Source organism: Mytilus galloprovincialis, chromosome 6 (genome assembly GCF_965363235.1).
Source record: "Mytilus galloprovincialis chromosome 6, xbMytGall1.hap1.1, whole genome shotgun sequence".
NCBI classification, from domain to species: Eukaryota; Metazoa; Mollusca; class Bivalvia; order Mytilida; family Mytilidae; genus Mytilus; species Mytilus galloprovincialis.
Genome location: NC_134843.1, coordinates 86,486,456 through 86,502,122, shown reverse-complemented (window position 1 = coordinate 86,502,122; position 15,667 = coordinate 86,486,456). Strand labels below are relative to the sequence as shown.

At 32.5% G+C, this 15,667-nt stretch overlaps 1 protein-coding gene across 1 annotated transcript in view; it reads left to right on the top strand.

Annotated features, from left to right (window-relative positions):
* Nucleotides 1-15,667, top strand: part of LOC143080570 (uncharacterized) — a 34,683-nt gene that overhangs the window by 18,041 nt on the left and 975 nt on the right. Inside the window, exons 3-5 of the mRNA XM_076256475.1 lie at nt 3,406-3,723; nt 5,653-5,771; nt 13,488-13,671. Coding sequence (XP_076112590.1) covers nt 3,406-3,723; nt 5,653-5,771; nt 13,488-13,671 — 621 coding nt within the window. The remainder of the gene's footprint in view (nt 1-3,405; nt 3,724-5,652; nt 5,772-13,487; nt 13,672-15,667) is intronic.

Genomic DNA, 15,667 nt, shown 5'->3' with positions numbered 1-15,667 from the left:
TTATAATTCTAAGCTTTCACAAGTTCGTGATGAAGGTAGGTTAAGAATATCGCTTCGAATGCAATTAATTAAAAATAGTGTTATTATTTTTGATCGATACGTTATTGGATCAAGCAGTGATCAATTTGGAAAGATCTGACTAGATCAAATGAAAGGATGTATTTCGCAAAACAGAATATAAGTCTGTGTCTTTCCATTTCTAAGAAATCTAAAATTAAACGAGACGTCTTAAATTTGTCTCTTGTTGTGACAAATATGACGCAATTACTTACAGATTGATTGGCGTAATAGTCGAAAGGAGGAAAAACCATTTCATGTTGCTTACACCACATATTTATCTAAATACCACATTGTTCAAATACATATACTTTGAGACGATAAAACTTTGAAAATAGTACTGTCAAAATTGAAGAGATCATGACTGGAATTGGTCATGAAATGTGTCAATACACCACTCAGAGGTAGATTTAATTCCTTAAACCTGAACAATGGTTATTGTCGTAGATGAAGAGATTGGAAAAAGTGACAAAGTTTAGAAGAAAGGTCAATCTTTGAATTGAATTGTTTTTAACGTCTTTTGATACATTATGTTATGCGTTTAATAGGATAATCATGACATTTAGTAATTAAACAAAAAACTAAAACTGTATGAAATCCTTTTTTTAGTTGCTGTAGAACCATATAACTAGTTGTATAGTGTGCGATTACTGGGTTTGTTTTGTCAATTTATATCTCATACTTAAAATGGTTTGTCGGGGAAAGATAAAGCGGAAATGCATGATAGTAGGGTGTAAACTTTACAGCGCTATTAAATATTAAATGTAAAAATATAAAACATTGTTGAGGAAAACGCGTCCAAAAATCATTGTCTTGAATCGACATAATCATTCATATTTATACCCTATTAAGGATTTGAAATATTGAACAGGACATTATTTATTACATTTACTGAATGCAATTACTAGTAAATGATAATTTCAGGAGTAATCTATTGTCACCTTGCCTGACCCATAGCATTATGCAATAACTCACAGTGAATACAGGCAAAAGAATTGCCAAAATGAGCATAGGGATGACTGTAACGTTTTTGCATTTTCGTTCTTATGTTTGGAAAGTACAAGTAATAAATCACAGTCAACTGGACAATTTATGGATTTCGAGGATTTTCATCTGTCAGTGTCTTACAAAAATGTCTTGAGCTCAATATGTGCATTGGTGTTTTATTTATTTTGGAATTGTGGGTCTTCAATGCTCTTCAACTTTGTACTTGTTTGGCTTTACAACTATTTTGATCTGAGCGTCACTGATGAGTAGACGAAACGCGCGTCTGGCGTACTAAATTATAATCCTGATACCTTACGCTTGCGTTTCTAGTTGTCCTCATCCATGTCATACAATGAATTATGGTTCACGATTAATCGGGTTTATTTTTGTATGTGAGCGTGTTTACACATTTTCGTTTTGTACGTCGAGTTGAAAGTAATGAATATTAACATGAATCAATCTCGAATTTCGGCGCAAGAATATATCTTTTGATTTTTTTTATTGTTTCTTTAGTCAATTTTTTTTAAAAAGCATCATCGTATATATTTGGAATACTGTAAATTAGAATAGTTGTGATAATGAGAAGAAAGTGTAAAAATTGAACACATGACCAAAAAGAAAACAGTTATCGAAAAGATCTATGCAGGATGTACGAATAAAACCCCCAAAAACTCATGAGCGATGATAATGAACAAACAATGAAATTATCCTATTTACAAATCAATATAACAGAATTAGTAAAAAAAAACTAGTACACCAATTATAGTGGGGCTAACATTTCAAATCGTGCAACAGTTTAATTATATTTGCCAACCAGAACATTTACAAACAATTGAAATGATAATGATCAACCCTGTGTCAGTCTGTTTGTCAAATTATTGCATTTAGTATGCAATGATCTTAAACATTAATTCTATCAAATTATAATCATTAATTGTTTTGGATTTGTTCATATCACGTATCAAAACAACATGTTTTATACACTTACTTATCTAACTTATGGTCCTCAATGCCCTTCAACTTCGTACTTTACTTAGCCTCTTTAATTTTTGTTTTTCAATCTGCACTGATGAGTCTTTTGTAGACGGAAAGCGTGTCTGGCGCAAAGACAAAATTGCATTCCTAGTATCTAGGATGAGTTTATTTATAACCACTGGGTTGATGTCACTGCTGATGGCTTTTTTTATTCCCCGAGGGTATTACCAGCCCAATAGTCAGCACTTCTGTGTTTAAATGAAATATCATTGATATAGTCATAATTATAAGTTAAATGTAGACAATAGTCTAAAAGGTACCAGGATTATAATTTAGTACGCCAGACGCGCGTTTCGTCTACATAAGACTCATCAGTGACGATCATATCAAAATATTTATAAAGCCAAACAAGTACAAAGTTGAAGAGTATTGAGAATCCAAAATTCGAAAAAGTTGTGCCAAATACCACTAAGGTAACACAACTTTGTCTATTTGTAAAACTAAGGCTTTTCTACCTCAGAAATAGATTATCTTAGCTGAATTTGGCAAAACGGTTTGAAGGTTGGTCTTCAACTTCGTACTTTATTTAACCTATGTAACTTTTTTGATTCTAGCGTCACTGATTAGTCTTAAAAACGAAACAAGCGATTGGTGCAAATACAAAATTTCAATCCTGGTATCAATGGTGAGTCCATTCATGAAACGATGATTAACGTTCTTGAAAAATTGGAACACGTGACTGATCATAAGCACACCTAAATTTAAACACAACTGTTTGAAAAAGTTAATTCACAAAAAAGCTGAACTCAGAGGAAAATCAAATCGGAAAGTCCCTTATCATGGCAAAATTCAAATGACAAAATACATCAAAACCGAATGGACAACATATTCCTGACTTGGTACAGGCATTTTAAAATGTAGAAAAGGGTGGAGAAAACTGGTTTTATAGCGCTAAACACCTCATTGTGTATGACAGTCTCATCAAATCCCGTTATATTTACAGTCATGCGTAAACTAAACGTTATAAATAGAATAGCCAAAATATGGGTACAACAGTCATCATCGTGTTACAGTTTTAAAGGAAACACTTGCTACGCGTGTCAAAATGATATCATCAAAATGTTCTTTAATTGTAACATGTTTCCTTCACGTAAAAAATAAAATAAATACATGTATTACATCAAGATAACATTGAACGTATTTGGATATACATATTCTGTAGTTTTGACGCTTACAAAAATCCCCACCAAGATCACTCTCACTAATTGATAAAGTCATTTGCTTAGTCATGATATCGTCGGAGTAAATAACCAAAATCCAATCGGAACAAAACCCTCATGGTGTATGCAATACATTCAGTAATAATATGTTTATTTGTTTTTATAGCAGTCTACTGGGTTCTAAAAACCAAGCCAGTTATATTTGGAGAAGATGTCGAACTATTTTGCAACTATAACAAGACAACCAATCATAGCTGTGACGAATGTACGAAAAGATGGCATTCATATCTGGCTTCTGATTTCAAACTCTTATCGTTTAATGGGTTTCCATCTGAGATATCAAAATACAACACTACCGAAAGCCCTGATGGTTTTGGTCTAGTAATAAAAAACTTCAGTAAGCAAGATTTAAAAGGTTCATATAGATGTTCTTATGGATTCGAAAATGATAGAAAAAACCTGGACATTGGGAATGATTATGAATGTAAGTAGAAAACATACATACAATGTACATGTCATCATTGACATTTTTGACATACATTCATTTCATTGTCAAAATATACAAAGACACTGACATGAGCGAACAAACAGAGGAAGACAAACAAAAATGCTAAATATTGAAAAAAGGAAAAGACATACACTTCTCCGTAAAAATATTAGCAATATGAACATGATCAAAGCTAAAATATGAAATCAACTGATTCAGAATGAAGAAAGGGTTTGCATGCATAAAATATTTCATTATTTCGCATTTTATAACTTAATGTCGTTACAGAGAAAATGATTTTTGGATTTACTTTAGTACACATGGAACACATGCACCATATATGTTGTTTTTTTTTTGCGTCCACGAAAGCTGCAACTTTTTATTTAGGAAAGATAAGTTCTTTATTATTGTAGGAACTAGGAAACACATTTTGTCCATAGTAAGGTTTGTATAAAAGAGGCGGACGGTACCAAAGTGACGTTCAAACACGTCATTCAACAGAAATTGGCCACGTCCTGCCCTGGGTATCACTGGCATGTTATAAAACCAAAATAAAAACAAAACAAAAAACAAATATTATTATAATGTATAAAACAAAACTTGGAAAAATATTGTTTCTGTAATCGCCTTTAATGTATTAAAATATAAAAATATAAAAATGTGGCATGAATATCAATGAGACAAATTTACTGACAGTTCATTTCAGTTATACCTAGCAATCTACAGTATAGGTGTACAACCATCATTGTTTAGTCTTTGTTCAATTTGCAGTTTTATAAATACATGTAATGTGCAGAAATGTTCTTTGTTCTAAATAAAGAAATACTTGGCATGAGTAAAGATTTATCTTGACCAGTAAAATAGACCAAATTTCATACAACATTTCATTGTTTATAAGAAAATAACCAGCACTAGAAGTAATCCAGTCAAATGTTCATCTATTGGTTCCGTGTACAAGCTTTAGCAACCATATAACCTCAAGTTCCAAAAGTATTATATAGAAACACTAAATAAAATATAATGGTGCTTTGAAACACCCAAGATATATGTTTATGACTAAGAAATGATGTACTGCAATGAAATGTTATTACACCGATACGTTATTTCCAGATAAATAAGATAAATAAGATCAAAATAAAGTTAGACCATATGTTTTTCGTCTTTGTTTGTTTTTATAAAGGGATTTTTTAGTCTCGTTTGTTTTCAAATATTTCTGTCAATTCTTGATATCTTTTTTGAAATAACTGTTTTACAAACTACGAATCAATTAAAACAACTCACGACGTATTCCAAAAAGAATAGATTACCTTAGCTGTATTTTGGAAAAACCTTTCGGAAATTCTGGTTTCTCAACGCTTTTCAATTTCTTACTGTATTTGAACATTTAAAATTTCGATTGGAGGGTCTTTTAAAAGTCTTGTATAAAAGAAACGCGCGTCTGGCGTACAAAATGATAAACTATAATCCTGGTACCTTTGATAACTATTTAGTCTCGTATCTGTGACGACTGTTATTTTGGATACTATTCTTGAACAGTTATAACAAATGTTTATATTTGAACGCTTAAGATTTTACTAAAAATAACTCATTCATGAATCAGTTAAAGAGATTATGTATGGAAAATATTTGCATGTTATCATGAATACATATAGAACTTGTCCTTCATAAACATATATATCAAACCAGAGTTCAATGCATTTGAAAGTGGAGGCATTTAAATATACCACTTAGATATTTAAAAAGTTTAGTAAAATCTTTCTTCAATTCATTAAAATTGAACTCTGCATGCAATTTAAAGATCCCGACTTACTAAGTATGCTAGCGTGTTATGTTTATATATAAATTCCAGATGAATCGGCTGCTTGTGTTTCTTTCATAGAATTTTGATCATTTTAAAGATTTGTATTCTTTCTATTTTACATCTAGGTTATCCTATGAATAATACACTAGACAGTCGATTTTCCTTTAACGACCATACCATTTTGTCTATTGGAGTTGATTTCAAAGAAGTGCATCCATTTCCAAACTGCACTACTTCTGTTAACGTAAGTGTATTGAACTATGAAATACAATTACATGAAAAAATGTCTTCAAATTCGACTTCCATGTTATTAAAGACGAGTCATTTAGGATGGTTATATACTAATAAAGCGTAATGGCTTTAACCATATGTATATTCGAAAAAATAAAATGTAAAGAACTACTTGGTTTTTCTAAATCTCGATCTTTCTCTTGATTTTTCAAGCTTGTATATTGCCATTTCCCATGTGAAATTTAAAAATCATCTAATAGAAATAATCCACAATGCTTTTTATATACAAATGGCAGCATAGTTATTACGCTATACATTTATTGCTTTGGGATACGATGCGGCTTATTGTGTTAATAGTGAAACAAGGTTAAACATGCTACACAGAGTAACAAGTGATCTGAATGCTGGAGATTCTCATTGACAACATTTTTGTTGAATTTAGAGGTAGACGTCCTCAACAAGTTGTCGGCATTTATATGGGAAAAAACTGTGGGCCTCTCTTTGTTCATTATATGATACCAATACCTTGTTTAATATTTCGTATCAACTTCACAAAAGGTACATGATTTTCTTGAAGTTACTGACACTGATTGTCTTATTAACACATGACATGGGTAAAATCTCTTTGTTCTTACAGTGCTATAATCTGAATAATGCACAGCTAAGGTGTGCACTAACTACCTCAGATAACTGCACAGTTCAAATCTATTTTTACCTTTAGGGGCGTTTCCTGGATTATGAGAGGGGTGTGACATGTTTTCTATAAAATTAAAAAATATCAACGATTGTAGCGAGACTAAAAATGATACGTTGTCCAATTCGAGAATGAACACCCCCTCAACATTTTTTTTTAAATCCGCCATTTGACTTGAAGTTACAAAAATGGTTGATCAATTAAACACTTTGTACAAACATCGTAGTTTCAAGATAAGAAACAAAAAAATGATGGATTGATTTTTTGTGTTTCTAACGTTACTTTTAAGAGCAATATTTCGGCTATTTCGTGGCGCCCAGGTTTTATTGGTTAAGGGAGCCGAAGTGCCCGGAGAAAACCACACACCTTTGATGACAATACTGACAGTCCCAATCAATTGAAATTGGAGTCGAAAACTCCCGCACGGGGGAGTTTGCCCTCAAACCCTCAGTGTTAGCTAGTGATTACAGTAAAAAAAAAAACTTAGACGTCTTGATAAACCAGGACCCTGATGAAAACAGAAACAGATAATAACATTTTTTTCTAGTTTCTGCCAAAAAAAAAATTCATTACGATTTTTTGGTTTATAAATTCATATAAAGGGACTCTTGGGGTATCGAATTATTTGGGGTCGGAAAGAGGTGTGTGTTAAAGATTGGAATGAGAACCATTATTTCTGTTTATTTAACATTTTAAATTTATGTTCTAACATCTTCCTCGGTTCATCTTTCTCTAAACATATCAAACATATCATTAAGGAAAGAAATTAATCTTTACTCAATAACACCGATTTGAATCGTCACTGATTAGAATTTTATTTTTCAACAAATTTAACAATGTAACAATTCAGGAAGAAGCCTGAATATAAAAACAAATATTAGTTAAAACTTACCAACCTCTTAATACATAAAGCCTCGTTTCCCCCTTTCTTTACTATACAAGAAACTTTCATAGGAGTCGTGGATTGCGGAATATCTTCCGCATATTTCTAAAACGTTCACGTAAATTGATGGCGTCATGTGTTAAAACAGTTAGGCCACACCAATTTAATTTCTTGTTCTACGGATTTTTGGACTCCAAAATTTGGGGCGAGCGAGCGATTTGAAAATTTTAATAAAAAAAATATTTAATTTGCAAATTTTTGAAGCGAAGCTTGAAAAGTAAAGGCGAGCGATTATAATTTTTTTTGTAAACATAAAATAGTAGGTTTTGACAATATTAAAGCTTGATTTCTCACTTGTACTTTGACATTTCTTTAATTTCTGAAGTATTTTTTTCCCTGTTCACCAAGAAATAATTAAATCTGGTCTATGTATGTGTGACTGACAATGACACAATTCTCCATCCAAGTCATAATCAGTTTGGGGACAACCCCTTAATGTTATAAATATCCCTTTTACATGTTTTATGAGGGATCAATATAAGTTATAATATATTTGTTTGTACAAAAGGGCTCATATTTTCTCAAAGAACTATATATCTATCTGGTATTAAATGGTCAAAACATGTCCAAGAATTTTGTAATATTCCTGGACTTGAACCATGTTAATAACACATTTACTTTAACAGTTTAATATTATTCAAAATAAGTGAACCCCTCTTTTAGAAAAAAGTTGTTTAAAATATGATGTAACTCTCCTCTTTTTGAGTACAAAATTCTAAGTTTTCAAAGGTTTTGTATAGAAGAACTATACAAATCCTTGGTATTTCTATTTTCTTTTCTACATCAGTAAAATGACCCCTTGTCTGAGGGAGGGTTGTTCTCAACCTGATAATAACAAACACAGGTCAAAGTACGGCCTTTTACACAGGGCTTTGATACAGACCAAACAGCAGGCTATAAAGGACCCCAAAATTAGTAGCGTACACAATTCGAACAGGAAAACCAACGATCTAATTTATATGTCATGTATATCCAAACGGGAAAATACCAATGAACAACATCAACAAACGATAACTGCTGAACGACAGGCCCCTCAATCAATCAGGACAGGTGCATTAACATGCAGCGGCTATGGTTAGTTTTGTTTCGCCAGCATATATACAATATAATTGCAGTTGAAGGCAAATCCTTCAGAAGTTCTTTGTACTTTATTCTAACAACGAACATTTTTTGATAGGGAATATAAGTAAGGGGGAAAGTGACCAATTTTTTGTTCTTTACAGGTATTCCCGCTGATATAAATTTATAACGGAGCACTCCCGCTTTAGATAAATAGGTTTCATGCTGAAACAAATATTCTCACTGATATTTACAAAGTGTGGTGGGGTGCTTGTATGTTTAAAATCGTTATATACAGGTTAGACTGTGATTTTAAAAACAAATGTTGATATCTTTTAATAATATTTACAAAAAAACGGTGCGGGAAATGGACATGATTAAATTTCCGGATGCGGGAAGCGGGAATATAAAAAAAATAAAAAATTCTGTTTTGAAAAAAATAGGTGCGGGCGGGTCCGTCGAACAAGGAATCAAATTGGTGTGGCCTTATTGGCCAATCAAATCGGTATATTAGATTTAATCTGCACGCTCGTGTGACCCTTTAACCCAAACTCCTAAGTCGTTCGGATTAATCAGGGTCACACAAGCTGTACAGATTAAATCCAATGTACCGACTTGCTTGGTCAATAACTATCATAACTTAATTGCGTGTTAAAGTTCCCTTTTTTTTTAATGTTTTGTGTATTTTTAGCCTTCTCTTTTAAGTCAGTATTTGATAATATAAGTATGACTTGGGTCGATACTTATACATCCCGCTTTGTTTTTATTGTGCTATGATCAATTCATTTCTGCTGCTTTTTGTACCTTTTCTATATGCCATGTTATGTGTTGAAACAGTTATTGGTTTTATAGGGATTATGATTATAGTATAATATTGACTGCTGTACCCCATTTTTTCCCGATTTTACTTTTAAAGTCTGTTTGTTATTGTCAATGCGGTTCATTCCCTCTATTCCCACTTTTTATAAATCTTGTAAGAAAAGGTAAAATTGCATGTGGGAATAGGGAGAAAACTTGTGCAAACAAAGGACTATACTGTACAAACATTTTTTAATCAATTGTTAATTGACCAGTGTTTTTTTTTTAATTAAAACAGGTAATATTTTTGCATCTGTATGAATTCTCCGGTCTTTTTTTAAAACAAAATAAATATGAAAGAAAATTCAAACAAATATAAGTAAATTATTTTAATTACTTTTATAACACTAATTCAACTGTAGATTCAAGCAAGCATAATATAACACAAATTATACAACAGCCCTAAAACAAATCAAACATTGTGGCACAGACATTAGACAATCACAGTAATTATTACTGTATACAAGTCTATTAAAGTTTATCAAATTATTCCACGTGAAGAAGGTGGGAGGCTGCATCACCAAACTCTTCTGTTGTGACTTTCTGGTTGCGGTGTCTAACCTGAAGTTCGTCTTATCTGTTTTTGATTCCTACATAGTCTTTTTGGGGGCCACTCTCTTCCCACCGGCTGCATACTGAATCATGGTCAGGGCGTTGGAGGCTTCCTCATGTTTCAGAAGTTTAATTATTTCAAAGATGTTTGGATGTGCATGCGTGATGTGTTTCTTCAGCTTGCTGTGCCATCCCTCTAGATGATTTGTTGTCCTTGGTCCTTGTGTTAAGTAGTGGTTCCAAAGGTGACTGTTCTGTTCAACCAAGTATGTTGTTACATAGTCTGTAAAGGCTGTGTAGTTGATGTTTGTATCAATCTGATCTATGTATGTTAGGGCATTAAACCACACATCTTCAACCTCAGCAAAGGGTATAAAAAGAAGTACAGCGGCCCGGCGTACTAGTTGATGAATATTGTCGTCATCCTTGTATGGAACCTGAAGTCCTGTTTGTGCTTTTCTCCAGATGCATTGCGTGTAGAACAACAGAATTACCTCTTTTGGAAATGCTTATAGAAATGCTGACTGGCGTATCAACTCCATGTGTACATGTCCATTTTATACCATTTTCGTTTGACGTCAAATTAGAAATGACTACATATATTCCTGTCTGATTAGCGCTAAAACTGTATAACAGGGTCGATTGTTTATCACAGAAAAAAGTTTCACACGGTGTTTATATATCTCAACTTGTACGATTCGCTCGTGTATGTAACAATGTTTTAGATTTTAACGAGAGAAATTTATGTATTACTGAAAAATTATTACACCAGGGTTTTTGATATCACAAACTAGTCAAAACATTTACTAAATTTTATCATCGGTATAAAGACATCATTCGTAAATATAGCTCAACATGCAGACTTCTAATACGTTCAGGTATTTCACATCCAATTTTTTATGGAAATATTCTTTATAAAGCACAAAGGTGTCAGTATTCACCTCAGAAACTTAGAAAACCTTTGAATAGACTTATTAAGAAGGGATATAATTACGATAATGTTGTCAAGTCATTAAAGATTGCATATTTTGGTGTTAATATTGAGTCACTGATAAGGTCTTTGCATCGGAACTAAACACATTTATTCTAAAAACAGTTGTTGGCATGACACGGGTTATGTTCTTCTGATATATGTTATGATGGATGATACTCAACCCCTAACGGGAAGGATTGTGCCTGATGTTCATATGATGAAATCATAATCTTTCAGTCAGTTTAATTGAAGTCTGGAGCTGGCATGTCAGTTAACTGCCAGTAGTCTGTTGTTATTTATGTATTATTGTCATTTTGTTTATTTTCTTTGGTTACATCTTCTGACATCAGACTCGGACTTCTCTTGAACTGAATTTTAATGTGCGTATTGTTATGCGTTTACTTTTCTACATTGGTTAGAGGTATAGGGGAGGGTTGAGATCTCACAAACATGTTTAACCCCGCCGCATTTTTGCGCCTGTCCCAAGTCAGGAGCCTCTGGCCTTTGTTAGTCTTGTATTATTTTAATTTTAGTTTCTTGTGTACAATTTTGAAATTAGTATGGCGTTCATTATCACTGGACTAGTATATATTTGTTTAGGGGCCAGCTGAAGGACGCCTCCGGGTGCGGGAATTTCTCGCTACATTGAAGACCTGTTGGTGACCCTCTGCTGTTGTTTTTTATTTGGTCGGGTTGTTGTCTCTTTGACACATTCCCCATTTCCATTCTCAATTTTAATCAGTACATGACGTCATAATCTTGTTGTCTCTATTCCATGATGCATTGCGTGTAGTAGAAGAAACGCAGCCTTTTGCGTTGATGTCAGGTAATACAGAGTATGCTTCATTTCTGATGGCGACTTCATAGTCCAGGAAGATAGTGGTAGGCTGAAGTTGTATACGTAGTTGGTGTTGGTGGCTTAGATTGTTTAGTAAAGTCAGGAATCTTGTATATACTACTTCACTCTTGGCTTTGAAGTAAAGTTAACAGTTTTCACCCATTATTTTATATCTTTGATTATTTGTCCAAGTAATTATATTTTTAGATTATACTTTTATTCCATATCTCAAGATTATACTTGGTTATGATATTATTTATATCATGATTTATTAGTATAGCAGACAATTTTTCAAGGTTACAAATTCAAAAATTTGAAAATAAATCTGACTCCATTCTATTTATCATAATATTTCTTTATTTTTAAGTACAAATTCAAAAATTTAGAAATAAATCTAACTCCAATCTATGTATCACAGTTTCTTTATCTTTAAGTACAAATTCAAAAAATTCAAAATAAATCTAACTCCAATCTATTTATCATAATTTTTCTTTATTATTAAGTATTTCTTTGATGAAAAAGAAACATTTTTCAAATAAACAAGGTATTATACCTAAACAGTGTACCAAATATGTTATGCTTTAAAAAAAAAACCCAGGTAAATCTTAGGTGAAATTCTAATTAACCTTGATTGTTATAAAAACTAATTGTTTACCAAAACATCTATTGTTATTTGCAAATGGGAATAGAAGGAATAGTATTTTTAAAAAGTGGGAATAGGAGGAAGACACCGTCAATGCGACTGTAAAAGATTAAGCTAGCTATTAAACCATTTTCTACATAAGGAAATGCCTGTACCAAGTCATGAATATGACAGTTGTTTGCCATTCGTTAGATGTGTTTGAGCTTTTAATTTTACCAAATTATAAAAGACTCTCCGTTTAGAATTTCCCATGGAGCTCGGTACTTTTGTTATTTTACTCTTTGGTAAGTCTTGTGTGGAATTGTTTTTCGATACTAATCAACGGACCAATCATCAACCTAGCAGTATACAGTGTTACTTAATCCTCAATAAAACGAATGTCTAGTTTTTTTTCTGACCTGTTCTATCCTGTTATTTTCATTTTCACGGTGTCTAAAGCGGTGCTGTTGGACTATCAGTCCACGAAGGTATTTTCAGCTGAGTAGTTAGTACTTCGATAATGACACGATTTATAAGAGACCTTTTTTAATTGCCTGTTTGTTAATTTTGAAATTTTTAACAAACTAAGGTTTCTACGATCTATGAGGCAAAATGTACCTGAAATGACTTTGGCTAGTATTGTTAGATTCTTTTTGTCAAAAGGCTCTTTTACCGGTTTTGTTCTGAAACTTCATTGGCTGTCAAATAATCGGCTTTGGGTATTCCTGATGCATGTAATTTTAGGAAATGATTTCGGACGTATGAAGTTTGTAAAAATGTTGTAATTTTCATTTTTAATGCGTACATTGTTTAGATACACCAAGTGCATCCAAAATGCAGATCGCGTTTTTCCACATTAGGCAATGTAACTTGTAATATTTATTTTTATAACTTTTAGTGTGATCTTTTGCATGAACTTACAATTTGCTTATTTGCTTAGCACAGAATTAATAACGGTCAGGATTAGAATAATTAGAATTTTTAGAATTTAACCATTTTTTCACCTCAGTCTAATTTTGTATATTAATATGTAGCATGGAACTAACTGCAAAATATTATTCAAATAATTTAATAAAATGGTTTTAGGGGCCCTAAAACGAAAATTACTCTTAATGCAGAAACACATATTATCACTTTTTTTTCTATTCAACTTTAACTTTTTAACTATAATATATGATATCTTCATGCAGAGTAAAGACGTAACTTCCAAAGTGATATCAAAGTCTGAGCTTATCCAGCTTTTTTACAAAGTAACGTTCCATTTGACATTAAACATAAAAGATTATGGCTTCTGCAAAGGCGACTTACACGTGACTTGTTTGATAGGATCCAGGCAGCTAAATCCAATTAAGACAACTTTTGATGAATGTTTAGGTAGGTATAAGTTTACAGCAATGAAAAGGTATGACCCATCGACGAAAAGAATATGTAGCCGATTTAGAGAATAATTTAACTTTGTTTTATTTACAGAATTCCAACGTTGTCATGCAATATCTGTGTCACAGACCATTGATAATAATTACCGAAATCTCGCCATCTGGTATACATATAACGGATTTCGTACTTACCGTGAGTAACATTCCGTGTTCGACTGATGTCATTGGAATCTTCCATCACATAGTAAAATCTAATAGAACATAATGATGTTATATGATTTCAATATTATAATATTGTTGTTTTTAATCAGTTGTTCACATGAGAAAATATTCAGGTAAAAAAGAGAACATTTTGCATTTTTGATAGCCACATGTAAAGCAGGTTCTGCTTACCCTTCCGTAGCACCTGAGTTCACACCTAGTTTTTGATGGGGTTCGTGTTGCTATTCTTTAGTTTTCTATGTTGTTTCTTGTGTACTATTATTTTTCTGTTTGTCTTTTTCATTTTATTCATGGCGTTGTCAGTTTATTTTCGATTTATGAGTTTGACTGTAACAGTTACTCTTATACATTTCGCCCCTCTTTTATAGCGTTCTTGTTGGATTGATGGATTGCTGTTTATCGTCATTTGGCAAATAAAATGCATATTCAGGACAAAACGCGTAAATGCTATGTGAAAATGAACCCTGAACATTAACCCACAAGCTGAGTCGATTTTTTTACATGATAATTCACAAGGTAACAATTCTCAGGAAGAGAATTGATCTAAAAAGGGTACATTTAATTTTATAGATTTTGAAATTATTAAAAAACTAAGGTTTCAACTCCTTCAGGCAAAGTGGGCTTTGGATGAATTCGGTACTTATACATCTTCGGATTTCAAATGTTTGGCTTTGAGCGTTCCTGATGAAGGTTAATCCAGAAAAGCACTTCGGACGCAAGAAATTAATAAACGTGTTGTTTTCAATTTTTTACATCACTGGGTTGATACCTCCGCTGGTGGACTATCAGTCCCCGAGGGTATCCTCAGCTCAGTTTGGTACTGACATGATTTAACAAACTTTACTAAATTTGCCCGTTTATAACTTTTGAAATTATTAAGAAACTAAGGTTTAAACTCCCTCAGGCAAAGTGGGCTTCGGATGAATTTTGACATGTAGCTCTTCAACGGTTTCGGTACTTATACATCTTCGGATTTCAAATGTTTGGCTCTAAATGTTCCTGATGAAGATAAATCCAGAAAAGCGCTTCGGACGCAAGAAATTATTAAACGTGTTGTTTTCCATTTTTGACATCACTTGGTCGATACCTCTGCTGGTGGACTATCAGTCCCCGAGTGTATCATCAGCTCAGTAGTCAGTACTTAGGTACTGACATGATTTAACAAACTTTTCTAAATTTGCCCGTTTATAAATTTTGAAATTATTAAGAAACTAAGGTTTCAACTCTCTCAGGCATAGTTTGCTTTAGATGAATTTGGCTATTTATTTTAGGTATTTTTGACATATAGCTCGTCAACGGTTTCGGTACTTATACATCTTCGGATTTCAAATGTTTGGCTTCGAGGGATCCTGATTAAGGTTAATCCAAAAACGCGCTTCGGACGCAAGAAATTAATAAACGTTTTGTGTTCCATTTTTTTCTGACTTTGAGCATAATTTAGCGAAACCTATCTTCTCGTAATTTTCACAATTATTGAAACATGGCAAATTACATTTGATCTCATATTAAAAGATCGTCATATCGTGGCTATGTATTCATCTTACTCATTAAATTGATTCAGAAAAAAGCTTCATATTCTTTAATCTGTCAAGACATGATACATAATAGTGTTTACACATATAAAGAACCGAAAAAAGGTATATTTGGTAAAAGCGTCAACGTGAAACATATCTGTATTATAAGCAGAAACAATGCTGTTTTCAGTAGTCCGAAAAAGTTTTGGATTACTTATTTTGAAACGTTATCAGAAGATAAAAACAAATACTCTAATC